Source organism: Agelaius tricolor, unplaced genomic scaffold, assembly GCF_023055355.1.
Source record: "Agelaius tricolor isolate 1412-34295 unplaced genomic scaffold, bAgeTri1.0.p SCAF_3, whole genome shotgun sequence".
Taxonomy (NCBI): Eukaryota; Metazoa; Chordata; class Aves; order Passeriformes; family Icteridae; genus Agelaius; species Agelaius tricolor.
In genome coordinates this window covers 7,317,550-7,344,379 of record NW_027269263.1, presented here as the reverse complement: position 1 = coordinate 7,344,379, position 26,830 = coordinate 7,317,550, and the positions used below count along the sequence as shown (strand labels likewise).

General features: G+C 40.5%; 1 protein-coding gene across 1 annotated transcript in view; it reads left to right on the top strand.

The window, feature by feature from the left end:
* LOC139587776 (potassium voltage-gated channel subfamily KQT member 1-like) overlaps nt 1-26,830 on the top strand; it is a 410,234-nt gene that overhangs the window by 37,868 nt on the left and 345,536 nt on the right. The window contains exons 7-10 of the mRNA XM_071422333.1: nt 5,355-5,465; nt 5,769-5,864; nt 6,621-6,749; nt 8,639-8,801. Of these exons, the coding sequence (XP_071278434.1) occupies nt 5,355-5,465; nt 5,769-5,864; nt 6,621-6,749; nt 8,639-8,801 (499 nt within the window). The remainder of the gene's footprint in view (nt 1-5,354; nt 5,466-5,768; nt 5,865-6,620; nt 6,750-8,638; nt 8,802-26,830) is intronic.

Below are 26,830 nucleotides of genomic sequence, written 5' to 3'. Positions count from 1 at the left end.
CCTGAGGAGTGCAGCTGTACTGATCACCAAAGATTAGGAACAGGCCTGCCCTTAATGGGCCACAGCTGTGGCCAATGAGGATGAGTGCTATAAAAGAGTGGCTTAGTGAGTAGAGAAGAGAGTTGGAGTTTGTTGGCTGTGCTGTGAAGAAGAAGGAGTCAGTGCTGTGAGGAAATACCCATGAGAAATCACCAAGAAGGTATGGAACTTTTGCAGTAAGATGGCAACAAACTTAAAGGCTGCATGAGTCTCTACTTTAATGGAGTACACAGAATTATAGACTATATTACATGTAGCCTGAGTCACCACTCTGTAAGTGGTTCACTATAAAAACATTTTAAACATTAAATTCCCATCACTAGGTTATCAAGTATTCATTTAATCTGCAGAGTATCACCTATGACTGTGCTAAACAGTACATACCCAGAAAAATCAAGAGAAAAAAGAAAAATCTACTCAATGGCAGATGGTGCTGGGAAGTACTGAAAGCATGAACCAGCCCATAGAGCTATCACTTGTTAAAGTCCTCAGTGGACATGGGATAAAATTTTAAGAACATGAACTCTCATGGTTATAGCTGTGAAGGAACTTGTGGAGGAAAATAATGAGTGTCTCAGAAGTAGAGATTATGCTGCATTTTAAAAGAAAAAACAGTCAGGGTATAATTGAATGATACCCTGTGCCAGCTTTGAGACCAAACCAGTACTCTTATTCTCACTTATTCTTCCATTATTTGAGCAGTTCACCTCAAACGCCAGTGGATCACTTTTAGCATCCAGTTCTATCCATGTATGTTCATGCACAGTAATTTCTGCATGTGATAAAAATTCTGTGTGGACCCAGTGTACTCTTCCTACCTTTCTTTTTTTTTTTTTTTTAGAGTTGCTTCATTAGTTGCATTGAATATTTAGGTATAAATTAGAAATATTTCTAATCACTATAAGCTATTGCATTGATATGACTAAAGAGTAAAAAAATCAAGGTTAAAAAAGTCAGAGTGTGTTTCTACAGCAGTGTTTTGGACTTTGGGAATTTAAAAGGAGTTATGAAGACCATCAGAGAAGCTTAAAATGCACAGTATCTTGTTGAGATAGATGACTTGGGATCTGTGTTTCAAAGTGTGTGGATGGGAGATGCAAAGTGTTCAGTGGGTGTTGTTATTTTCCAAAACTTGACTTGCTTTGTGTAGCAGCAAGATAAAAATCAGCTCCTCTTTCTCTGGCCATGTGAGGAACACTGTTCAAATTGTTGTTCAAGCTTTTCAGGCATCTAGGCCTCCTCAGCATTTGGTGAGTCACGGTGCAGGTGCAGTTCACAGCTGGGAACAGGAACAAAGGACAAAGTGAATCTGTTTCTTTTTCTTTTCAAATCTCCTGGAACATAGAAACACAGATGTGGAGTTACTAGGGAGTGAAATTTGATTTTTGCTTTTGCCTTTCAAAACTGAGCTGTTGGAAAAAAAAAAAATCTTGGTACCAAGTATTTGAAAGTCTTATGTGTCTGACAAAAACCACAGAGTATATTATGGGGAACATTTTGCTTTGAGTAGAAAAGTGCAAGCTTGCTGAACTTGATACAAATGACCTGAAAGGTTTAAATACAGGGAAAAGAGAAAATAAAGAATGAATGAGAGTTGGAATTAATTGCTAACTACATTCACCTGCTTCAGTTAAAGGTAGGGTTTTTTCCTCCTAGATTTGGCAGGCAAACAGGTCAAACTGCAAAGACACATCCAAGCTTTTCACATGAAGCCATTCTCAGAAGTTGTAGCAGGTAGGGCACATGTAAAAGCACTTCCAACAGCATGGTCACTCTGCCAGAATTGCAACCCATGCCACAGCAATTGCCCAGTCCTTTTTGAATATTTTTTCCTTAAAAGAAGAGCACATAGGAGGCTTCTCTTCTGCTGGCCCTCCCTTGCTGCTGGTAATGCTTATTTGCCTTGCTGCAAGCTCAGCTCTTCTGTACCACTGGATTGGAGTTAAATACTTGCTCCAGTGAATTGGTGTTAACTGGCATAGGTACTTGGGATCAACTGCTCAGAATTTCCAGCAGTAAATTTCCGTGCCAGAGGTAGCAGTTGGGATCCTTTTATATTTAGTGTGGTTTTTTGAGGTGTGCAGTTCTGACTCCTCACACCTGAGGACACCTGCCTGTCTTTAAACATCTGAGCAGCACTGTTGACTTCTACTAAATCAGAGTTCTTCCCTTTTTGAGGCATACATGTGTGTGTTCAGTGCCTGTGTGCACAGCTGGAATGTGCCATCATAAATCCCTGTTACAAGAGGTGTCATTTTCCAGAGCCCAGCTCTCCAACGACTGATAACTTTGGGATGTACAAGTATAAAAAAAAATTCTGCTGTGATTAAGAAAGCCAGGGAATTACATTATAAATAATCCTTTCCATGTATTCAGTGTGCTAATTAAATTGCCAACAAGGAACCCTCTTAGGGTAGCCAGGGAAAAACTTCCTGAGACATGTTCAGGCACCTGCAGGAGTCTGCCAGCCAAGTGCCTGCTGTGAAGGTGGAAAATTCATCTTTCCTGTGGTTACAGCTTTCATGCTGTCTTCTGTAGTAATATTAAGGCAGCTCAGCATTACTGCAGTTTGGTTTTAAGTTCTGGAGAACTTAGTGGAAAAAACAAAGCAACCAAAACCTCCCCAGAAAAACCAAACCACCCCCAAAAACCCAAGAAGCCTTTCATAAGAAAAAAGAGGGGAAAAGAAAGGGAAAACCACTGACTTTGAAGGGTCACCTGGGTCCACTGAGGAGCTGAAATGCTGTTAAAGGCAGCTTTAACTTGCTCCACTGCATTACAAAGTTGAATTTTGGGGGGGGTCTTATTTAATTTTGGGGACTGGCAAACTCATTGTCCTGCTGGTAGCACACAGCACCTGAGTCACTTGACCAGCTGCATTAAATCTGGACAAACACCTGGCAAGGCAGAGCTCCTGCTGAGAGCAGTTTGCAGTTCAAAAGAACAATATTCATTCAAGGATATAGCTACTACAAAGTGGTCTTCATCAAGTGGAGAATTCATGATGAATAAACACAAATGTAACTTTTTTGGAACTTGGAAAAACTAAGTTTGGTAGTAGTTGCTAGTTTTTTCCCTGCAAACCTTTCTTCCAGCTCTGAGAGTAGGAGGAAACATATTCTTCCCATGCCTTTATTGCTTGATAGTTTCTTCTGAGAAGACTATTTTTGCATAACATCTAAGCATTTGTCAGCAAATTTTTCCATAAAAGGCAGCCTCTTTATAGTCAGTGTAAATTTACATATTCTTTTAAGTCTGTTTTGGCTGTATTTCTGCTACCATTCAAGGCAAAGTGAAGGGAGGGGGGCAAGGATAAAAGTACATTTTTTCTATTTACAGCTCTCCCCAGTGGTTAGTATTGATGACAGAGCTCTTCTGTTCCTCACCAGAAGTTTTTCACTTCTCAGGGATCCAGGCCATGTTTCTCACACCATTTTATGGCAGCATCAGAGCTCTGAGGATGCTGAAAAGCCCACACCCCCAAGGGCCAGGGTCTTTGTTTTGGACCATGGTCTGTGAGTCCTGTCCTGCTGAGGCCCCTGTCAGGTGTGATTCCTGTGCCTTGCTGTGGGTTTCAGCTTTGGGATAGCTGATTACCCCCTTCCATTGAGCAGCAAGGGCTCCTTGTTACATGACAGACCTTTCTGATGGACCAGCAGCCATCTGGACCCTCTTTTCCCCCTGCATCAGGTCCTTCCTGACCTCTGGCTCATGATGAATTCTCTTTCATCCTGCTGGGGCTCCTCAGGAATAGCCCTGAACCTCTGTCCCACTCAGGTTCTCCTGCCTCTGGAGTGTTTCAGGGCTGGCCTGCCACCTCTGCAGCAGCTCTGTAGAGCTAAGTCCCTGCAGGTCCCAGACCTGAGGACACTAACTGACCTCATGACCCTGACCAGCATGACCCCCCTGGTGGTGCTCCACACACACCATTTCAGCAATATTTCAATATTTCAGCACAGGAGAGATTCTCTGTAGCTCAATTGCAGCTGTGTCTAGGTATGGACTCCCTCAATCCTGATTTCCACCCACGGGATGATGTCCTGCTCTTGTCTCTTCCCTGTGAACTCATGTGCTGGCCACTTGATCCTAATCCTGGTGGCTTGCTGTCAGACCTGCCTCATTGTGCTGCTGCATCATAATCCAGACTCTGGGGTGGACCTGGCTGCACTTTCTACTTCTGTTTTGCTTGAAAGGTCCTGGACTGGAGAGGTGCTGCCCTGCTGGCTCTGTTGTCTCCCTTGACTGTGAGCTCCTTCTCTCTGGCCCTGATAAGCAATATCAGATTCAAGTTTAAGCACCTTGTGGCTTAAAAACAATTTTTAGTGGCCAGGTATTGTTGCAAAGTGGGCCCAGCCAGGGAATAATGTGCTCTGACTCCATGATTTCAGAAGGCTGAACAAATGCTTTATTAGGCTATATTCTATATATAAATATGTATATAATTATATTGTATATAAAATACATATGTGGATATTATATATGTAAAATACATAGGTGGATATTCCATATATATATGTAAAATACATAGGTGGATATTCCATATATATATATATATATGTAAAATACATAGGTGGATATGCCATATATATATATATGTGTAAAATACATAGGTGGATATTCCATATATATATCTATATATATGTAAAATACATAGGTGGATATTCCATATATATATCTATAATATGTATTATATGCTTTATTAAGCTATATTATATTACACTAATACTATACTAAAGAGATACTAGAGAAAAACCTGTGACTGTCTCCAGACAGTCACGACACAGCTTTCACCTAATTGGTCAACCAGTCCAAGCAACCATCACTGGTGTCCAATTAACAAATCACTCTTGGTAAATAATCTCCATAACACATTCCACATGTACCAAACAACAGGAGCAGCAAGTAGAGATAAGAATTGGTTTCTCTCCTTCTCTGAGCTTCTCACTGCCTTCCCCAGGAAAAATCCTGGGAGATGTGAATACCACAGCCAGGTCCTGTGTTTGTGGGGCAGGAGGAAAGCTGAGCACAGGCCTCAGCTGTGTTCAGGTCTAGCTCTACTGGCAGGCTGACTTTGGGAGATAACACATCCTGGAATGGTTGTGCTCCTCCTCTTGCTGTGAGGATTCAGTTGGGATGAGTTAGTTCTGTCCTTTTCCCTCCTCTCAGCACAGATTTCTTTATCCCCAAATCCATGCACTTGGTTCACACCTGTCTCCTGATTCTTCACTTATTATTTTCACCTTCCATACTTTTTTTTCCTCATGCTTTTTGGAGAAAAAAAGAAGCACTGACACAGATGTTTCTTCCTGATGTAGGTAACGGTCACAACAATTGGCTATGGAGACAAAGTTCCCCAGACATGGATTGGGAAGACCATAGCTTCCTGCTTCTCAGTGTTTGCCATCTCCTTCTTTGCCCTGCCAGCTGTAAGTGGAACTTGAATCTCTGCCTTCAAGGTGTGTGCACCTCTGTCAATGCCTCTGGCTCCTGTAACCTGTGGATCACAGCAATAAATGTGTGCTGTTTATTCAAGTTACACAATTCTGCTGTTGATCTGCTCAATTTCAGATGTGTTTGTTGGAGTAAATAGAGCTCTGACAGTGTAGACATTTGAAAATTCATTTTATAAAGTCTTCTATTAAATGTCTGTTTATTCCAGGTGCAAAGTACTTTATTTAGGTATGTGAAGCTATATTCATGTCTGAATAGTAATTTTGTTATTTTGTTAGGGTATTCTGGGGTCTGGTTTTGCCCTGAAAGTACAGCAGAAGCAACGTCAGAAGCATTTCAATAGACAGATCCCAGCTGCAGCTTCCCTAATTCAGGTAAGGCCACAACAGTAAAATACTACAAATACCTCAGAGTTTATTGGAGAGGGAGTATGGCCTGGAAGTTCAAATACTGAGAATCACCATTCCTAAATCTATTGTAGATCTATAACTTGTGTTTAGCCACTTTGTCATTTTGGTCCACATCAGTAAGTAGAGAAAATGAGATAAATGCCTCTCTGTTTCTGGAAGCTGCACTCTACCTGATACTCACAGGCATAATGACACTAACTGGATGCAGTGAGTACATGTAGTGAAATACTAAAAACATAATAAAAATCTTCATTATACTATTTAATTCATAACTTCCTTTTCATGTTCTTTGAGGTGACGAATGTACAAATACATTAAAAAAACCACACCTGTTTTTAGAAAAATCTCCCAGCATAACATTCCATATGATAATATAAATAATTACATAGCACAGTGCATGAACATTTATTGTGGCACAGTGGCAGAAAAAAGAAAACACAGTGGGGGATTCACTTTTAGGGGGGTTGGGTTTGATTTACTTGGGGTTCTTTTTGCTGTGGATGGAGTTTGATCCCAGCTCATGGGGGGAGCACACTGAATATCTCTGTGTGATACGTGTGCAAGTCCTGGTGCACATTGCATCCACCATGGTTGTACTTTATCAGGAGTGGTGTTTACCTGGACTGAGGGCTTTGTTGTCACTTGGGTTTTTTTACAAAATTCGCCGTGCAGGATCCCAGTGACTGCTCCTTCCCTGAGGTTCTTTGGGTTTCTTTTCAGACCCTGTGGCGCTGCTATGCAGCAGAGAAATCCTGCACCTCCACAGCCACCTGGAAGATCTATGTGACAGCTGCCGTGCAAAATCCCAAAAAGTCTCCAGCGCCATCTAGTCCCGGCCTGAGAAAACAGGTGAGAGCCCTGGCAGGGCTGGCGCTCTGCTTGCTTTTCATTTTTGGCAAGTTAATTATAATTTAAAACCTTGTGAAGGGCCTGAGCCGTTTGGATGCCTGAAATATGTTTATTTTTCCCCTGCCACAGCCCAGTTAGTTTTGTTTTCCTTCAAATATGCTTGAGGAAAGAGCATCTTTTAACTGAATTTGCCTTGTTGGTCAGACAGGTGACTACTCTCCATTGTTTTATCACTTTGGAGTCTCCTACTTTCTCAAAGCACAAGACAATGGTGCAACTTTCCTATTGTGCATTCATTTTTCAAGGTACTTCATACCAGAAGAAGGAGCAAGCCAGTTTAAAAATTTATCTTCAGGCTTAACATGGGGCTGACAGCAGTTACTATTCCCTGAACAACTTCATGCTGCTTTTATTTCTTTAGAAAATAGGGCAAATTCCTGGGCTGTGAGTGCAGGAAAGTGGAACAGTGTGTGTCTGCAAAGGTGGAATTGCCCACACCCAGTTCTGTGGGGTCATTGCCAGGCTTGCCAGAAGGGCAGAGTCTGCAGCAGGTCCAGCTCAGGGCCCCAGCCTCTCTCAGAGGATGCTCAAGGCCTGCCTTGGGGCAGTGGCATCCCACTGGAGCCTGTTTCCAGGGAAGAAGGGCTGTACAATTCCCTTGGCACATGGAGGAAGCTGAAACAGCCTGGTCTGGGTGTGTCTGTGTTTTGGGTGGAGTGACCTTGCTTTGTCATAGCTGCAGGCAGGAAAAACAGGAGGAAAGGGGTAAAGCAGAAGTAAGACTCTTCTGTATGTTGCTGAACAGATGCAATCCATGGCTGGAAAGATAGGAAAAATGCATTTTCCCTCTGTTTTCTCTAGTGTTTTCTCTAATATAATATTTGTCTGAACCTCCCTGTGAGCCCTCATTTAAGAACCTGGTAATGGTTCTTTCACCTCTTACCAAAGGATCCTCTCCTCTTGTTCTTTCTTGGTCTGTGACTTCCTGTTTTAAAGTCTCAAATGCACACTGATCATTTTGTGTATGTTGTAGCATTTTGTTCTCCAGAGGACTCCTATTTTGTCTTCCTGCTATAAGAGCCTGTAATCTTTGCTTTTAGAAGTATTTTGATGTATGTCACTGGATCCACTGCCCACAACAAATAATTATTTCTACCATTTTTCTCCTATTTAATTTTGAATGTGCATTTGTTTAACTGCTGCAGAGCTGAGCAGAAGAAGGAATTCCAAAAGTCTGAATGTAGACCATAACAAAGTAAGAATTGGCTTAACTTTAGGTAAAGTAGCCTTGTCCCATATGTAAATATCTGGACTCTGCAGCTCTTTCTGTTGATCCAAACCCTCATTTTTCATTTCAAAGGACCAATTATAGTGTGTTTATTAGGCTGTCTTTAGGCTTCTAAAATCAAGAGAACTGTTTGGAGGCAGGAGGAAGGATTTCTGCTCTCCTGATGTGCCTAATTTAGCCTTTTTGGTAAAAGTGAAGTTTTCTTTAGTTGAATATGCTGCACAGGGCCTAGTTCATAGTTCAAAGTCTATGGTTATGTTGAATTTAAGCTTTAGAAAGATATTCCTGACAAGGTGATATGTGCTGAAGTCATTAGAATTTTCTATGCCTTGAGTTTTGGACCCAATTTGTGAAATTTTACTAATCACCTGATTTTTCAGAATGTTCTAGTTGCCTTCTGAGTATCAAATTCTTACCATGTTTTATTTCAGAGTCAGACACTTTAAACCATAAACAAAGGTTTCAGCCCTTTCACTGAATTTCAGTTTCATCCTCTATATAAAAAACATTCGACCTCAAGTGAATTCACTGTACAGTGAAGCTCAAATGTGCTGTCTGTTTGACAGCATCTTCTGAGACCATTCCATTCCTACTCTCACAGGCCAGAAGATCCAGAAGAAAAGGGAAGCTGGGCTGTGGGAATGGCTCTGCACCTGTAATAAGCCCAGGAGAAAATTCCCTGTCTGTTCCCCAGATCACTTATGATCACATTGATGAGCAAGAGGACAAAAAGGACGTGTCGTTCTACATTGGTGAACCTAAAGGTAACTTACTTATGCTCAATTTATCATTTTTCAAGGGACAAACTTAAAAGGAGTTGATGTATGAAGGGAAGAGTTCTATGAGAAAACAATTCTTGGCTAATCAGTAAATCAAAATGCCTTCAACCAAGGATGGTTGCATAACAAAAATAGGGGGACAGGAATGGAAGGAAGTCTTTAATTCATATGGTGTGAATATCAAAAGAGCTTTCATTGTTCATCATCAGTTAAGATTCATTGATCATTCTTCTTTTTTTGAATTATTTCAGAGGTGGATGGAAATCTTCCTCAGGTCTATCCCACCTTTTAACTTTACCTCTTTTTACCTCCTTCTGAAAGAAGGAAAGATAAACCAGGAAAAATATTTCTACTTTTTTTACAGCCCCCTCTTAAACATTGTGCTAACAAACTGTGATAAGAAAAAATAACTATTTTTATGCCCACATCAACTAAGAGGTTTTGATAAGTGGTTTTTTTTTCTGTTGTTTCATTTAAAATATTGTGTGTTTATTTAAGCAATGGTTATATTTCAATGTGGAAACTCTCTGAATTTCACTGTTTAGTTAACATACTTGCTTTGTCTGTTAAATCCTTTCTTTAAAATTAAGTTTGTAATGGAGATATGAATGTTATAATGTGGAATATAAAATGGTATTGTTTACTACAAAAGAAGGTTTTCTGGAGAGCTGATTTTTCCCCTTTTGCATTGATTTTCTTTGTCTGATGGGGCTGGGGTTCTGTTCTGGATCTGCTGCATCTTGAACTCCTAATCTGAGTTCTGTTCCATACCCAGAGGCATTTCCAGTGCTTTTTGGGAGAGGGCATGAAGTGTATGATATTTACAACCAAAGTTTCTGCTTTAACTCCATATATCATAACAGAATATTGTGTTCATTCTCAGCATGTTTATTGGGCTGGAGCAGCTTCCCTTGCTGACCATGTGGCAGCAGATTTTGCTGAGTGTATTTTTGGTGTGATGGATGGAAGCAGCAAAGTGTTGAGCTGCTGGTAACAGTCCTGGAGGCCACTGAGATGCTGGGGACTCTGCTGGCTGTACTCAGCTCTGCCAGTGTTGGTTCACTAAAGCTGTGTTTCCTCAATGGTCACAGTTCACCTGAGCAAAGCTCTGTGTCATAGGAAAGAGAGTGGTGTTTCTGCCTGTCAGGAAAATGAAAGAATTTCCCCCATTTTTTCTGAAAATGTTTTCTTCCAGTACTTTCATTATAGCTGGTTGAATTTATTCTTATTCTGAGAGACAGCCATGCATATTATTCCCTTTGCAATTAAATTTTGTCTCTTTTTCGTTTTCTTTCACCTTTTGCCTTAGCCAGTATCGGGGTTAAATCACACTCAATTTGCTTTTCCTGATTCATTCCTTCTGTTGCAAAGCTTCCAGGAATGTAGCTGGCAAGCTCAATTTCTCAATTGACTGAACATTCTTGACACCTCTCAAAAGTTTAAGCCTGATTTCTCTCAGTGAAGTTCTCCTTGCCAGAATTAATAGGCTTCTATTCCTGGGGAGTGGAAGTGCTAGGCTTCCAGCCGGTAAAAATGGGGCTTTTTTTTCCTGTCAAAAAAAGCTGAAAGTAGAAAAGGCAGAGAGGACCATCATTCAAAAAAGGTAATTGAAAGGGGCCATGCCAGCTTCTATTTGAGTGTTGCTGTAGTGGAATATTTTATTCATTGCTGGTGGGGGCTGGATGTTTTGCAGATGATGGCAAACTGCAAGGTTGAATCAGATCACTTTTCTAGGCCTGACCTAGAGGACCAGCCCTCTTTGCTGCTCTGCTCAGGTGTGAGAGAGGGACTGTAGGAAAGCCTAAAATAAATGCCTATTAGGAACAGGCAACACAGTAACAGTCCCACTGACAAAATTCCTTGTTTTGGGCAGAAATAGATAGAAATCTAGTTCAAGTATCCTTGAAAAAGGAGATGTTTGCCTTAATTTAACAGTGGCATTATGTGAACACACCTTTTCTCCTGGAAATAGGATTTTCCTAATTGTTCATGCATCCACATCCACCCATCTTACTCTTGGCTTGCTCAAACCTTGCTTAGGAGGCAGATCTTCCCAAGATGGGTACAAATGCTTTCCTTTATTTCTATGAAGTAGGTTGGAGAAAAAGGAAACCTTACAAAACAGAGATGATCAATATTAAGGCTTCTGAGAGGTTTCTGTGTATGTGGAATAAAAAACCCTATTTATAGGATAGTGCATAATAGAGAAATGAGACCTTTATTCACCAAAAATGGTAGAGTTTTGAAACAAAAATTTTTCTTTTTTTAAAAGAAAAATTACTCCAGACCTCTACACTGTACATGGGGTTCTGGGTGTGACTGATGAAAAATGATCTGTAGCACTCAGAATTTGTCTATCCTTACAGAAAGGGAAAGGCCAAAATTCTTCCATAATAATAGTTTCCTTGTTGGAAGTCAAATCTCTCAAAATGAAGCTATTTAGAAAGAAATTAATAAGTAAAAGCTAAAACCAACATGGCGATTTAGGAAGTTCTAGAAAGTCAGTGTGATGCTGAGTCATAGGAAAGCATTGCATAGAATGGGGTGGGTTGGAAGGGACCTTAAGGATCAAAGAATCCTGGAATTGTTTGGTTTGGAAGGAGTCTTGAAGATCCTCCAGTCTCATGGCCACGGGCAGGGACACCCTCCACTATCCCAGGTTGCTCCAAGCCCCATCCAACCTGGCCTTGGGCAATTCCAGGGATGGGGCAGCCCCAGCTTCTCTGGGCACCCTGTGCCAGGCCCTCACCACCCTCACAGGGAACAATTTCTTCCTGATATCTAATTTAGTTATGTCCTCTTTTAGTTTCAGACCATTCCTATTGTCCTGTCACTGTTTGCTCGTGTAAAAAGTCCCTCTGCAGTGTTTCCACAAAGTGCCCTTAGGTGCTGGAGGGCTTCTCTTCTCCAGGCTGAGCAATTCCATCTCTCTCAGCCTGTCTGTACAGCAAAGGTGCTCCAGCCCTTGGAGCATCTTTGTGGCCCTCCAGTGCAGTATTTTTAGTTTTTTCATGGGTGCCCGTTGCTTCAGCTAAGGAACTATTTCATACCAGGGTGTATGATTTAATATTTTGATATAGTGATTTAAAACCTTCAGTCATTTCATTCTTACCTGAGATTATATCCATAAGTGTTCTCTGTAGTCCTGAAATTAATCCTTACCTGTACTTTTGGCTGTCCTTGTACCTACTCCTCTGTGGCAGGGTCTGTTATCAGGATAAGACATGTGCAAGCCCTCTGACATCTTTAATATTCCTGTAAGGTTTAAAGAAGGCACTCAAGTATGAAGATTGTAGTTAATTAGAAGGGCAAGAGTGAGTGGCAGGTCACAGAGACTGATCCATACAGAAGGGAAACAGCATTTTGGTGTGACTGGAATTTTCTAGATGCATTTTGAGTTTTTTCTTTAAACATCAGCTATTCACCACAATGCACCTTACACAAAATGAACCAAATGGCTGTTTCATGATGCTTTTTATTAGGGAGGAAAAAAAAAAATAGAAATTTGAAAGTTTTTAGACCTTGAAGGTCAGCCTCCTGGGATGGCTCCAGCAGATGGAATGTATTATTCTCTGTCAGCTGTTGTAGGTTGTATACACAACTCATTATTGTTAGATTTGTCAAAGTCACAAGACTCTCACAGTGATAAATCTCTGCTGGGCTAAAAATAAAATTCCCTGTTTATCATAGTGCTTTTCTGTTTGATTTTTGGAGTTTCTTGTGTGCTGATGTATGCACAGTTTAAAGCAAAACTGCACAAAAGCAAATTTTTACCAAAAGAGGGGAGGACACTTCAGTTTTCTGACTCCCTTACCTTTGTTGTCCCTCTCATTTAAAATGTGCAGTAGTGTTGCTGTTGATTTATTCTGTCTGTAATGCCAGTTTGGATGCTGACATTCCAGCATTCACCTGTCTGGAAGTGAGCTGGTTTTTCCCAGAGACTGGTTGCATTTCCCAGTGGGAAAAGGGGCTGGTGTAGATGGATTACAGTCTGCAGTACATATAAAGAAGCAAACATTTTAAGTGAAGTGGATTCAGAGAGTCCAGTGCTGACAAGCTGAGAGAAAGGTGAGAAAAAACACGTGGCCAAAATTAACAGAATAAAGCAAACACCAAAGCTTTTGAGAGTCTGCATAACTGCCAGTAAGTCTGAAAATCATAAATACAAAGGCATGCACTGAATCAGCATGAGAAAGTATCCAGATACCAGGCTTCTGACAAATGTCATGCTCTTAAGAAGGTGGGTTTAGCAGATGGTGGTGGCTTTGCAGTGAGAATTTCTGGTCAGTGCAGGGCTGCTCAACATCTCCATTTGTCTGTCAGTTCAGGACTTGCATGGATGGTACTTGCTCACGTGTGAGAATTGTGGAAACACCTCTCTACCAGCAAGTTTTCAGTCTTTACTGGTTCAGCCCTGGCTGCCCTGAGTGAGAGCTTCCAGTGAATTCTGTGGTTTATCTCTCATGGCCAAAGTTGATGACAGGACTGGGGGTGGGGATGGGCGAGGGGAGGTGCAGGAAGAGAGCATCTAACTCTGCCAAACCCACTGTTACTTCTGATTAAATCTGGCAGCTTTTGAGGTTTAAAAATTTATTTTTGTTCTGAATTTATTCAACTCCCTGTCGTGCCTGGTTTAAGACCAGGGTTTGGATCACTGGTCACATCAGACTTGAGCAGGGACTTTGTACCAGATGTTGCCAGAGACCATGGCAGTGCTGTGTGAGGGAAGGTGTTTGTAGCTGCCTCAGGCTTTTTCTAGACACTGTCAGCACAGCAGTGGGGGGAAAAATAATTATGAGCTGAAAAATGAAAATATCTATGCATACCCCAGCATAGGTGTTTTGTTGCCGAAATGAGTATTTCGGGTAACTGTTAAAACATCAAAAAATGCAGAAAATTGGAGAAGCAAATAAATTGTCTTTGAGTCAACATATTGACTATTAATGACACAGAAGCAGCTTCTTAAAGTGAGATTATAAATTGACCTGATAAATTGTAAATTTTTTGTTAAGTTCTTTCACAGTACTGATGCAGCCCTGATCATTTTTACTCTGAAATCCAGAACATATATGGTCTTGCTGTGTGAGGCACAGGGCAGGAGAAGGAAGGAAGCAAATCCAAGACCCTGTCATAGAAATCTATTCTTGATGACAAAGTCAGTAAATGGGTTTCTCTTTTGATATGTTTGAGGAATCAGCAGAATCTTCTCACTAAATGCCAGCCCTTGTGGGGTTTTCATGACATCATGTATTGGAAGAACCTATTGACATAGCTAGCCTTGGGGAAAAAAAAGAGAGAAATAAGGTTTTTCAAGAATGGAAAGTCAGAGTTAATAGATTAGATATGGTAGAAAGTAGGTTAAGAATTATTATACTGTGTTCTGTATCAAAAAGGGTAAGCACGTATTATAAAAGTAAAAAGTAGAATTTGGTACTAGAATTACTGACATCTTCACCTAACTAGTCTAGATCTAATTGTTACAAAAGACACTCAAATGTAATAGTTGGGTTTTATTTTTCTTAGTAATTAAAAAGCTGCAACTATAGTAAAAATTCAATTAAAACTGTTAAACTTGCTTTTAAAATTCTGCCTGTTAGACTGGTGTTTATGCTCATTTAGTTCCTGGGTATAATTTGCTGCAGAAGGAAGAGGGGAAATACACAATGACTTGTTGAAATCTCACGTCTTTAACAGGGAGGAATATGATGTTTGTGGTGACAGTTTCTCCTTTTCCTCCTGGGATCCACTTTGGGTCACTTACAAATGTTTCCTAACACCCTCTGACACATTTCCTCATTGCTGTGCAGCTCCAGGTTTCATCAGAATTTACCATCTTATGCTCCCTTTTATGTATGTGAAATAGAATTTCTTTGTTCTCTGTTACCTTTACCACCAGTTTTGTCCTGCTTCAAGACTGCTTTTTATTTCCACTGACCATTAGTGAATTGTTTATAGCTGTGGGGTCTCCAGTGCCAAGCCTGTGCCCCATCTCTTATCTCCTGCCTGTGCTCACACACTGCATCCTGTGTTTCCACTTCTCAAGGCCTCTGATATTCTGCCCAGCCTGAATTTCTGTAAACTCTGTCATTATTTGGTTGTAAATATCTCATCCTACTGAAATAACTGCTGCAGATACGAAGCCGTGGTTGTGCAACACAAAGATAAACAGAAGTAAAACAAGATACAGACACCTGCTCAATTAGAGAAATTGCTGCTACAGCTAAATCAGGGTCAGGTCAGGGAAGGTCTGGACAGAGCAGCCAGAGAAGCCTCATCCCTCAGGTCCTGCAAATTTAACAGCAGGGCTGATCCAGCATAGAATGACTTGGGAGACATAGGAGCTCCTTAGTGAATTCACATGAATATCCCAGTCTGCAACTGTTTCAAAACTTAAGAAAGATGAGAATGATCTGGGTGAATTGTGAGCTTTTTCTCAGTGGCCAAAGCTTGAGATGGAAATCTTTGCAGAACAAAAGTTTGGCCCAGTTACCAACTGTGAATACAGTAATGGTGTCAGGAAACAGTTGGTTTTTTTTCTGTCCCCTGAAAATTAGCACTGAATGTGCTAAAATTGACACTACAAACTGTGTCACTTGCTATTACTTGGCAAAGGATTTAATGAGGAGCAAATAAAGTTAGAACATAAGAGAAAGGACTGGAAAAGATGCACAAGTGAGGTGGGTTTATCTCTCTGGGCTTGCAAAGCAAACAGCTGAGGAGCCAGGGAGTGATCAGAAGGAACCTGAGAGCCACTAACAGCACTGACAGGAGGCTGCTGAGATGCAGGATGATGATTTAAAATAGGAATTTTTTGTCCAGCTGGAACCACCTACATTTGCTTTGCATTGCAGGGCAAAAGTAGATGATGTATGTAATCTCAATAGAGGTTATATACAGGGCTCTATAAATACCTAAATCTAAACAGGCTGATGTGTAATTAGATGCAAGTGTTAATATTTAGCTCTAAACAGATATCTAGTCTAAATTGATTTTCTGTGCAATTAGTGTTAAAATATAATCCAAACAGAAGTGTAGGCTGGCACAGTCTAAATAAATACCTAAGTGTAAACACAGAAGTGTAAATTGAGATAAGGCTGAATAGATATGAGATGCAGTTGTAAATTCATATATATGTAAATGTGTCTGTGTCTAAATAGATTTAAGAGAAAATAGATCTAAGGGAAAATAGGTAGGACACATGAAATATAGGTAAAATGGGACAGCCCCGGGTGTGAGGATGATGATGGGAAAGGGACAGCCCCAGGTGTGGCTACTGAGGATGATGATGGGAATGGGATAGCCCCAGGTGTGAGGATGATGATGGGAAAGGGATGGGGACAGGGACAGGCCCAGGTGTGAGGATGATGATGATGGGAAAGGGACAGCCCCAGGTGTGAGAATGAGGGTTGATGGGAATGGGACAGGGACAGCCCCAGGTGTGAGGATGATGATGATGGGAAAGGGACAGCCCCAGGTGTGAGAATGAGGGTTGATGGGAATGGGACAGGGACAGCCCCAGGTGTGAGGATGAGGCAGGTCCTGCTTTGGGAAGAGGTTTTGGCTTCTGGGGGGCTCCTGCTGCTGGTGAAGGGGAGCCAGAGGCAGTCCTGGGGTGTCTCTCCAGGCCCAGCAGTGAGATGATCACCCAGGAGTTTGAGGAGATGTACAGTGGATGAGAACTTGCTGGAATATGATATTTCACAAAACATTTACCAGAGGTTTGCTGTTGAAATGACAAATACGTTTAGAGAGATTTCTGCCTCGGGTGCTATTAAATAAACCCATCAGTGCTCCAGGCTGTGGATTAGAGAGGAATTTTTATTCAATATGCAGTTGGGACTGACCCAGAAGTGGCTGAGAGCACTCTGGAAGGCAGCCTGGGAGCTTTCCCCAGGGCAGAGATGCTCCTGCAGTGTCCCCACCCCTAATCCTGGATCAGGAATTCCCTGCAGTGATCTGTCCCCACACTTTGGATATCCAGCAGCTGCTTGGCCTGATCTCCAGTCTATTAACCAGCTGCTTATGGGATGTGATCCCACAGTGTGGAAAAAAGGAGTCCCTGACTCGTGGTCCTGAGGGATGTGTTGGGCTCCAGCTTTGCTGCACTTGCCCTGCCTGGGGTCAGGTGGCCCAAACCATTTTGGGGAAGCAAGGGCACTCTTGGAGAGAGTAGGAAAAGAGGGAAATTGGGATTTGAGGTTTCCCTCTTTAGGGAGGAAACTTGCTTAAGGCTGAGATTTTTCTAATTAGTCAATGTACTTTAATATTAAAAATCGTCCTGCAGCTTGTGCAGCAGGGAATGGGGAACTAATATATAAATTAAGGTTGTCTGGGAAAACAGTTTCTGGAACATGAGCTGGAAATCCTTGCAGGTTATCTAGGAGAGGATTTGGTTAAAAGTCTTAGAAGTAAAGACTTCTTAGAAGTAAATCTTTCTACAGGATTGGTGTGTTGGAATTTTATAGATAGCTATTGATACCTGCTTTTAGCTGTATTTTCTGTTAAATAAACCCTTAAAAGCACAGATCAGGATGTGCTACACAGTTTGGTTTTATCTCACTGTGGCCACTTAAGAATTCCATCTTTTTGCTCAGTTTCATGGAGGTAGCAACAGTCTCACTCCAGTGTGGAAATGGAGCATTGTGGTCTAAAGTGCCAGAAACCAAACTTCAAACTGCAGTAATTTAATTTCAGACTGCAAGGCACATATCCATGTGATGCAGTGGGTGAGAAAAGGAAAACAGGGAGAGGAGGGGATCCCAACCAGCATTTGGACCAGTGGTGGCACACACAGAACTTTATGCTGTAAGCTGTGAGGCTCATTGCAGTTCCCTGGTGGCTGCATGGAAGTGAAGGCATTTTTGAGCCAACATGGAGCTTTTCTACTGAAGGTGAGAACAGGTACTAAGGATAACTTACTGCATTTCTTCCCCCTTTTCTTTTTCCTTTTTTTTTTTTTTTTTTTTTTTTGGTGTGTGTATGTATTGGTTTTGTAAAAAAGCCCGGAACTGTCAGCTTTTGTCTGAAACCCTTTTCCACAAAATAAATTGGTTAGAAGTGAGGATCCAAATGAGGATCTAAGGCAGTGACAAAGCTCCAACACCTCTTGGTAGGCTCTGCTGGAATCCTTGTGTTGGTGTTGAGGCTCATCCCGTGCTGAGGAGGGAGGGCTGAATTCCTGGATTCTGTTACCCATTCTGGGGGTGACCTCGGGCAGACAATTAACTCACTGTGCTTGGGTTGCATCATCTGTTCCATGAATGTAAGTCTTGTCTCTGTCACGGAGATTTTGTGAGGTCCTAATTGTTTATGAAGTGTTTTTAGACTGACACAGCATTACAGAAGTGGAGAATGCAATTAGTCAGTGCAGGATTAAACATGGGCCTGCACGGTTGTTTATCCTCAGCATAAACAAGGAGGAGTGGTAATCAGGAATGGCAGCTTTTGCAAGAAAAGCTAGTATTTGCAGCAAATGTAGTGAATGCTCTGTGGGGAAAATATGATATTATTTAATCTAAAACATAAAACTACTTTTTAGCCACAAAAATTTGGGATTTTTTCTGATGGGAATGACAAAACATTATTGTAGAAGATGAGGGCATCATGTATAAAAATTACAGCCTTTTAAACTGGTTTTACTTGGGTGGTGGAGTAGTACATGCACTTTTACTACTCCTTAAAATATACTTTTCTTCAAAGTGAATTAGTGTCTTGAAAATCATGTATTTTGCTTATTTCTGTTGTATGTCAGCTGGGAATGCTGACAAGATTCTATAATTAGAATCAAAATAAACACTGTTTCTTTGGAGGGGGCTGTGTCCGTATATAATAACCATTAGTTGAAAAATAGAGAAGAAAAGGCTGAGTGTTCCATTTATTTTAGTTTTGCTCCCTGTTGAAGTAGCCAGGTGTAGCCACTTCTAAGCAATTTACTTTGCTTGATGTGTCTCTTTGCACAGCAAGCTCTTTGCAGTCACAGACAGTGCTTGGAAATAATTTTGGTATTAGGCGTGCGTGCTGTTCTTCCCAGATCTCCCCAACCACAGCTCCATGGGAATATTTGCCTTGGAAAGAATTTGGAAGTTCTGTGCTTTGAAAATGCTTCCTTGCCCTGCTCAGCATAAATGCAGGGATGGAAAATCTGACCTGTCAGTTTGCTTAAGGACACACACATATGCATACACACAATGTCTTTATTTCAGTTTAATCCCATCAGGTGTGAAAAAAAACTCTGAATGTCTGAGGATAAATAGGAGACAAGCCTAAGAAGTAAAGCTTTGTGTCAACCTCTGTGCAAGGTAAAAAAGTCTTTCTGCCCTGTTTGAAGTGAAGTGATGGGTTATAAAGGCGATGCCAGTGCTGCATTGAGCCATGGCCTGGTTTAGTGACATCTTAATATTTCTTTAGTTCCACTTTGACTTGCTTCAGGAGACAGCAGTGTGTGCAGTGAGGGGGGCTGTGGTTTAGGATTTACATCACTGGGGTATTTTAAAAGAATATTTGTTTGTTTTTATTTTTGAGCTTTTTCCTTTTAATTTTTATCTGCATAAAATCTGACAGACTGGAGGTGGAGGGAGTTCATTGCTCTGGAGGCTGTTCACAGTCTCTGTAATCATGAAAACTCAGGGGAAAAAGGTGCTGCACCCAGTGTCAGCCAGTTAGAGTCACTCAGAGCTCTGAGGGGATTTTTCATGACTGTGGCAAAAAAGAAAAGCAGCTGCTTGTCATTTGCTTAACCTTGCTCGGGCTGAATTTAATCAGTGGAAAACATCTGGAACTGATTCCCCTTCAATTTTGGAGTGTCCAGTAATCTGCTGTGTACATACAACTGGTGCACCTTTAGCATTGGAATACTTGGCTAAATCATGTTTTGCAATACTGTTATCTTTTGGAAAGAGAAAAGGAAACAACAGTAATTTCCCAATGAGCAAATATTTGCAGTGTTCTGTATAGGTTGCATCGTTGGCTGATTTTGTGCAGCTGTTGTATGAAATCTATTGATCAGAGTTAATAAATTTCCAAGTGAGTAATACTGTTTCTTTGTATTGATTAAAATTGGGCCAAATTCTGAGCTGTTTAGCATTGCTTGACTACAACTGATGAAACACTTTGACCTTGTTGCTTTTTTGACAGAATGCAATGTTAAATTATGAGTAGATTTTGAGGCTGTAAAAAGCTTCAGCCGATTATCTAGGAGTGGGTTTGGTTAAAAGTCATAATCTTTACTGCAGAACTGGGGTGTTGGACTTTTATAGATAGCTATTGATACCTGCTTTTAGCTGAATTTCCTGTTGAATAAAACTCAAGACTGACTGGGGTAGAAATACTTGATAAAATGGAAACCATTGTTAAATAGCCACTCAGAGGGAAATAGATGGAAAAAGAACATGCATTTAAACAATGTTTTGTGTCGACAATGCATTCCTTCTTTACTAGGGAAGTTGGAAAAACTCAAATTTTTTTTTTCAAATATCAATCATGTTCACTTGCAGGAGAACATATATTTTTTAATAGAACCACTTTGGAAACAATGAGTAACTGTCTCTGGAAAAATCTCTTTCTTCTTAGTGTTCTACTCAGAGAACTTTGCTGTGAGCATCCCAGGTGACCTGGCCATAATTTCTATGGGAATTTCTCTGGGGTAAAGCCCATAGAAGTGGGGGAGGTTGATGAATTTCTGGGATACCCCTTCCTCTCTCTTTTGCCCCCTTTATTAGGGAGTTCTCCTACTTTCCCTTCCATGCTCATGTGGGTAAAACTCCTTTATGGCACCTCCTGTTTTGTATTGTGGAAAGAATAGAAGTGTGATTGGTTCTACCAAAAACAACAGAAAGTAGCCAGCTTGGGAATATAAAGCAGTGCTGATGGCTTTTAAAACAGTGTATTATTTTAATTAGATCCTATTTTTGTCTTTTTCATCTGTAATAGTGATAATCCAGCAATAAAGGAAAAAAAGGTTCCTGGATTTTCTTTCTTTCCAAAAGAAAAAGACAAATCTTTGGATTTTCTTTCCATCTTCCTTGCTGACATGGACTTAATGTCCCCTGTAAGAGGAGAAGAATATGTTCTTCCCCTTTGGGTAAGGTGAATTATGAGGAGAACATCTGTAATACAATTCTGATAACTAATTCCAGGAATTCTGGCTTGCACACAGCCTTGTCCTGGATCTGCCCCATGAGTATGTAAACTGCAGCCATGGTCTGACCGCTTGGGTCTGTTTGTGTTCCTTTAACTCTTAGACTGTTCTGAGCTCTCAGAACTTGATTCCAGTTGTAAAAAACCCAACAAACTTTAAGCAGCATAATGCCAGTGTTTGCTGCTGGTGGCTTTTTCATCCTGTTTTTGATGGGGTGAATCAGACCATGGCAATGGGATATCCAGAGCTGGTTGTACTAACCCAATTAAGATCCTTTCAGGTCAGGTTGACCTGGGTCTATCCAAGATTAGCTTGTGCTAAATGAGCTGTCCTGGACCAAGGGCAGCCCAAGATAAAGCCTACAAGTTTCTCTTGCTTTTTATGTGAAGGGTTGGCTCCTGTTCCTATAACCTTGTAAAAGACAGAGGACAGAGAGTGTGCACTGGATTTTGGTGTATGCAGGGGTCCAGCAGCTGAAGGCTTTACAGGGGTGAATTTGAAAATCCTGATGAGCAGAAAGCATGCAAAAAAAATACACTCAGACCTGCCTGACCATGATAAAATGTGTTAAATAGGGTCTTGCTTTTCTAGTTTAATTTTTTCTCCTGGAGAAATGGGATCTCTGGAAGTTCTGTGGTTGCACTGTTTCTTGTGAGGTAAAATCACATTGATAGCACAGTTAAGTCTCTTCACAGGTCAGATGAGCAAAGTAACTTTTAGCTGTTAGAGATCTACTTGGGTGAGGTCATGATGGCTTTTGTGGGGCTTCTGCCTGGTAAAGACTTCAACTTTCATTATTTCCTGCCATCTTCTGAAATCTCCTTAAAAGAGTAAGGGTGTTCTTTGCTGGATAAATTAATGCATTGGTGTCTGCCAGTTTTGGATGTGAATTGGTTAAAGTGGAAAGAGCCTGGGCTGAAATACTTTCTGGACTTTGCTTATAATTGGAGAGTGAGGCAATTTAAGTTGGAGTCAGTCAAGGGCCTGTTTCAGTAGTAATTTCTAATAAAAAAAGTAAATTTGAGTGGGTTTATTGCTAAGTTTTTGAAATAATTTAATTCAGAATAAGGCTTCTTAAGGAGCTCTGATGCTCTCTTCTGCTTCCTCTTTCATTTCCACATCTCCCCTCTCAGCACTGAATGGGGTTTTAGTGTGTTGCCATTTCCTAGGGTGCAGTGACACATCCAGAGTCTTCCCTTTCCCTCACTGCATTTAGCTGCTGCTGTGCCTGGGCCAGGCAGTTTTTCTCTGCACCAGATGGAATCGTCAGGGATTTTTCCAATGTTTATCTTGTTAACTTCTCTGACAGCTGTCTGAAGAAGTTGTGCTGGGGGAGATAAGGCATCAAGGAGGAGATTCTGTGCCATGTGCCAGCAAACCCCATCATCATCATCATCACATTTGCAAAACCAGAAATGGGCAGTGCTTTACACCCACCAAGTGTTCCAGCCACCTGTAACTTCCAACCCATTTAAATCTGGCTCTCAGATGGGGAAAGGGCCTTACCCAAATGTGGATAAGGGAACACTAAAGCATTTATAGCAAAGGCAGCTCATAAAGCACCAGTTTGGGGGACATCTGGGAGGTGTCCCCAATACCAAAACATAGTGTTCAGAATAAAGAAATAACTGCACATGATCATCAGTGCAAAGGAAGGGGGAGGTGGAGAACAACAATAATTTCTCCCTTTTGATCTGAAACCAAATCTCTCATCCTTGGGTGAAACATTTGTGCTGCCAAGGCTCTGAATGGCAGTGAAAGTCTTGGGTCTCAATGCTTTGGGGTTGTAATAGGAGTCTTTGTGTTATCCTCCCCAGAGCAGTAATTTACCTCTTGGGCTGTGCCTTTGCCATTTCCAGAGTCTGTAACACCTTTCCCTGAGAATTTATTTGAATGAAATGAGTTTTGCTTAGATCCTACCTCTCTAGGGCTGTGACATGCTGCTTCACCAGTGTTGCATTTTTTGTCCTGCAGCAATATTAACAGTGTTGGAGGCCACTGCATGAAAATTCCATTCACTGGGCAAGTGAGCATTCAGATCTGCACTAAATCAGTGTAAACAAATTGTGATGTTTTCTGAATGCCATGGGAACAAATTTATTGTGTCAGAAGCCCCATCAAGGATCCTTGGGCACCACCTCAGTCCTGGAAAGTGCAGCCCATAGGGAGTTCTGTGTGAAGCCCAGCACTGTGTGTTTGTCCTGTCATCTGCCCTTCACCTCATCTGGAGACAAGGCAGTGCATGAAACAGTTCTTTGTCCTGGTCTGTTGTTATCTGATATTAGGCCAACCCAGCTGAGGATTTTTCTGTCTCAGCAGTGGTACATACCCTCCTGAGATGGCTTGTACTCTGCATCTGGGTGGCCATGGAATCCTACTACCCCCTAAATACACTTACCAAAAAAAGATAGATGCACATCTGTAATGAATTATCATTCTGTTCACATTTAATAGATGAAGTGAAATGGTTATTTCAAGTCACTACTGAATGATTACTTGAGAAGTCCTAAATATTCATTTTGCTGGACAAAAGCTCAATCTTGAGCAAGCTCTTATTTCAGACACAAATGGATTTGTTGGCTTACTTAAAACAGCAACTTAATTTTCTGTGAGCTATTACAATCTAAAAAGAAAAAATATCCAAATGCTCTAATGAAAGTTATTCTAGAGAAACATTTATTCCAGTTATAATATGATTGTAGTAGATAGTAGCTTGGAACTTACTGCTTGGATTCTCCACCTGAATTATGACACTGAGTGGTACCTGAATCTTTAATGCCACAGAAAATGGAAGGGAATATTCTGCTAGGGTTTGCCTGCCTACAGATAGCAGAGCATCTTTGGTTGGTCAGTGACACAAAGCAGATGGTCCAAAAAAATTTTCAATTTCTGTCGTATTGGCAATGTGTCTGAAACAATTAATGTTGGATGTTGGTTAGAAAACTAAAGGATTTGGATGGATTAGAAACCAAATGACACTTTTTTGTTGTTGTTGTTAAAATTAAAATGTTTGGTTGGAAATCAAGATGGTGTCATGAAATTGGGTTTTCCCCTGATGGCTCTGTTAGGGTTCAACATCTGTAATGGTGTGTTTATATAGAAATAAAAATTCTGAGTGTGAAAAATATTAAGATTAATAGCACTAAGAATGAGAATTGGGCCATGTTACTTTCACACATGGCAAAGATGATTTTGTGTCTCAGTCCTCAGTAAGGTGGTTTAAAGAAGCTTGAATGGAACCAAAGCCTTGTAATGGGGCTAATGGGGTAAGAAAACACACATCTGCTGTAATTTGTCCAATATCTCCTTTTCCCTGAAGATGCTGATCTCAGTCAAGTCACTCCTGAACTTCAGCATTGAAATCTGGTGTTGATGAAACTTCTGCACCCTCTTTGTGCAGGTCCCTTGGAGGAGGGAGAGCAGGGCTTTGTCTCCTGACATCTGTGTGGTTCTCACTGTCACAGAAAAGCCCTGGCTGCTGCCAGAGGTCACCCTCAGTCCCAAGAGCTGCAGGGCACATTCAGATGTATCTCCACAATGGCATCATTAGGTTTCTGACTCAGGGTGTGTTCCACCTCAGGGTTGTCTCTCAGTTTTAAATATCACCATTCCCTTGTCATATGAATTTTTAGATTACTATTGGGAGTGTAGGAGATGTAATAATTCTGGCTCTTCTCAGAATCTGAGTTTCAAAACATTTGAGTTTTAATACTAGCAGCAAAAGTTTAACACTTTCTTTAGACTATTTTTAAGCTCTTTAGTTATAAATATTTTCTAATAGAAGTTCTGAAGAAGCAGCATGAGGAAGTTGGAATGTGGCATTAATAAAGGATGCGCATCCCAACTAAGCCCTGAAGTACAGAATTGAAGACCTCATTAATTTAATTTCAAATAAAATGTAATCAGTTAATTTACAGCATTTCTAGGAAAATAACTTATTGTAAGGGAGGTTTGTGCTTATAAGATGTTTCAGTTTGAATTCTATGATCTGAAGATCTCTCAGTCAAAATTTTTATTGCATTGGATACACATAACAATGTCTGCTTTGAATTCTCTTTTTAACAGTTGTAACTTGGACTCTTACTCAAATTACTGCCCTATGTAAAATATCCTCACATTAAAGATTAAAAAAAATAAGTATTTGCAGCAAATATATTTGAAGTAGGGCATACTCCCATAAAATGTTGTGTCTTTACACCTGGAATGTATGAAATAATAATAATAATAAAGCTGAAACTTTATTTAGGAATAGTTTTCATTTAGTGCAGTCAACAACTGTGGATTATTTTGTTGAAATTGTTTTGAGCTTAAGGACAAACATAGAAATTATTTCCTCTGCTAGAAAGATTTACTTTAATTTACAGATTTTTTTTCAGTGTGGAACAGGCAGGTTGGTAACAGTATTGAGTTGTTGAGTTGTCTGTATTGAATTCATGATTAACACTAGTAAATAGGGAAATTTTTCTACAAGGTTTCAATTGTGGGAGAGCAAGAACTGCATAAGACCAGCAAATAATTGTGGTATATTTCATTGTAATTACAGTAACTGGGTTTTGTGTTCTTGTGAGTCAAAACATTGACAACAATTCAGAAGATGTTTCTGGTTTTACTCTCACTGCAGTTTGTATGCTTTGACCATTAACAGTCATGAAAAATAAAAATGTTTTCAGACTGGTTTATTTTCTTTAATAGCCACACTAAAACTGTACTTCCTTGTTAAAATAAACACTTTTACTATAATGGCAGTTCTGAATCCCATAATGGAATGTAACTCTATATATTTATATTACATGATACATTCCCTATGTGTAATTCTAAGAGTTTGTATGTGTTAAGAGCTCTCCCTCCAGAGCTAACAAGCTGCCAAATTACATTTCACTGACTATTAATTGTTTCAGTTTAAGGTCAAGTTCTTCTTGTCCTTAAAAAAAAAAAAAGGCAAGCAGTGAAGAAGGATCACTTTGAAAGCTATTTTTGTCTTATTTTTCTTCACTGTCGTTGCTGTACATTTCGTTCTTCAGAATAACTGAATGAACAGTCAAGTATTGCCAGCCTTAAAAAGTTCAAGTCACCAATCCTGATGCATTTAATTTGGTCTTGGAGAGCTGATCTCTGAATATATTCACAAGGTGTAGATGGTATCTCCAGCTCAAAAACATGTTAAAAGTACTTGTGGGCACAAGGATCGTGTCAGATAAGCAAAAGAAACAGGTTAAGTCTTAAGAGACTAAAGAAATGCTTGTCAAAATAGTTTGCTGTAGAATATTGAAAAACTTTGCTCTCTTGGCATCATTTGACTATAACTTGTCCAGTTAGATGCTTTCCCAAAGGTGTCCTGGTCACATCCCCCCTGGACCAGCTATGGCAGTGTTTGGGCCCCAGGAGATCATGAAAAGAAGCTCATTTCTGTGTTTTTCCTGCTGTCATAATCCTCCTGCTGCAGCTGTGAGGCACAATTTAATAGCTATTAATTAATATATCTACAATTTAATAGCCATTAACTATTATATTGTGGTATTCACATGCTCTTTGAACAGAGAGAGACATAATTCTCTCTCCCAGGGTTTTTCCTGGGGAGGGCAGTGAGAAAGCTGAGAGAGAAGAGAAAACAATTTTTATCTCTACTTGCTGCTCTGTTGTTTGGCACATGTGGAGTGTGTTATGGAGATTGTTTACCAAAAGGGATTGATAATTGGACTCTGCTGATGGTTGTTTGGCCTGATTGACCAATTAGGTCAAAGCTGTGCTGTGACTGTCTGGTAAGGGTCATGGGTTTTTCTGTAGTATAGTTTTAGTATAGAGTGTAGTGTAGTATGTAATACAGTATAGCTTAATAAAGCAATTGCTCAGCCTTCTGAAATCATTGGAGTCATTGCAC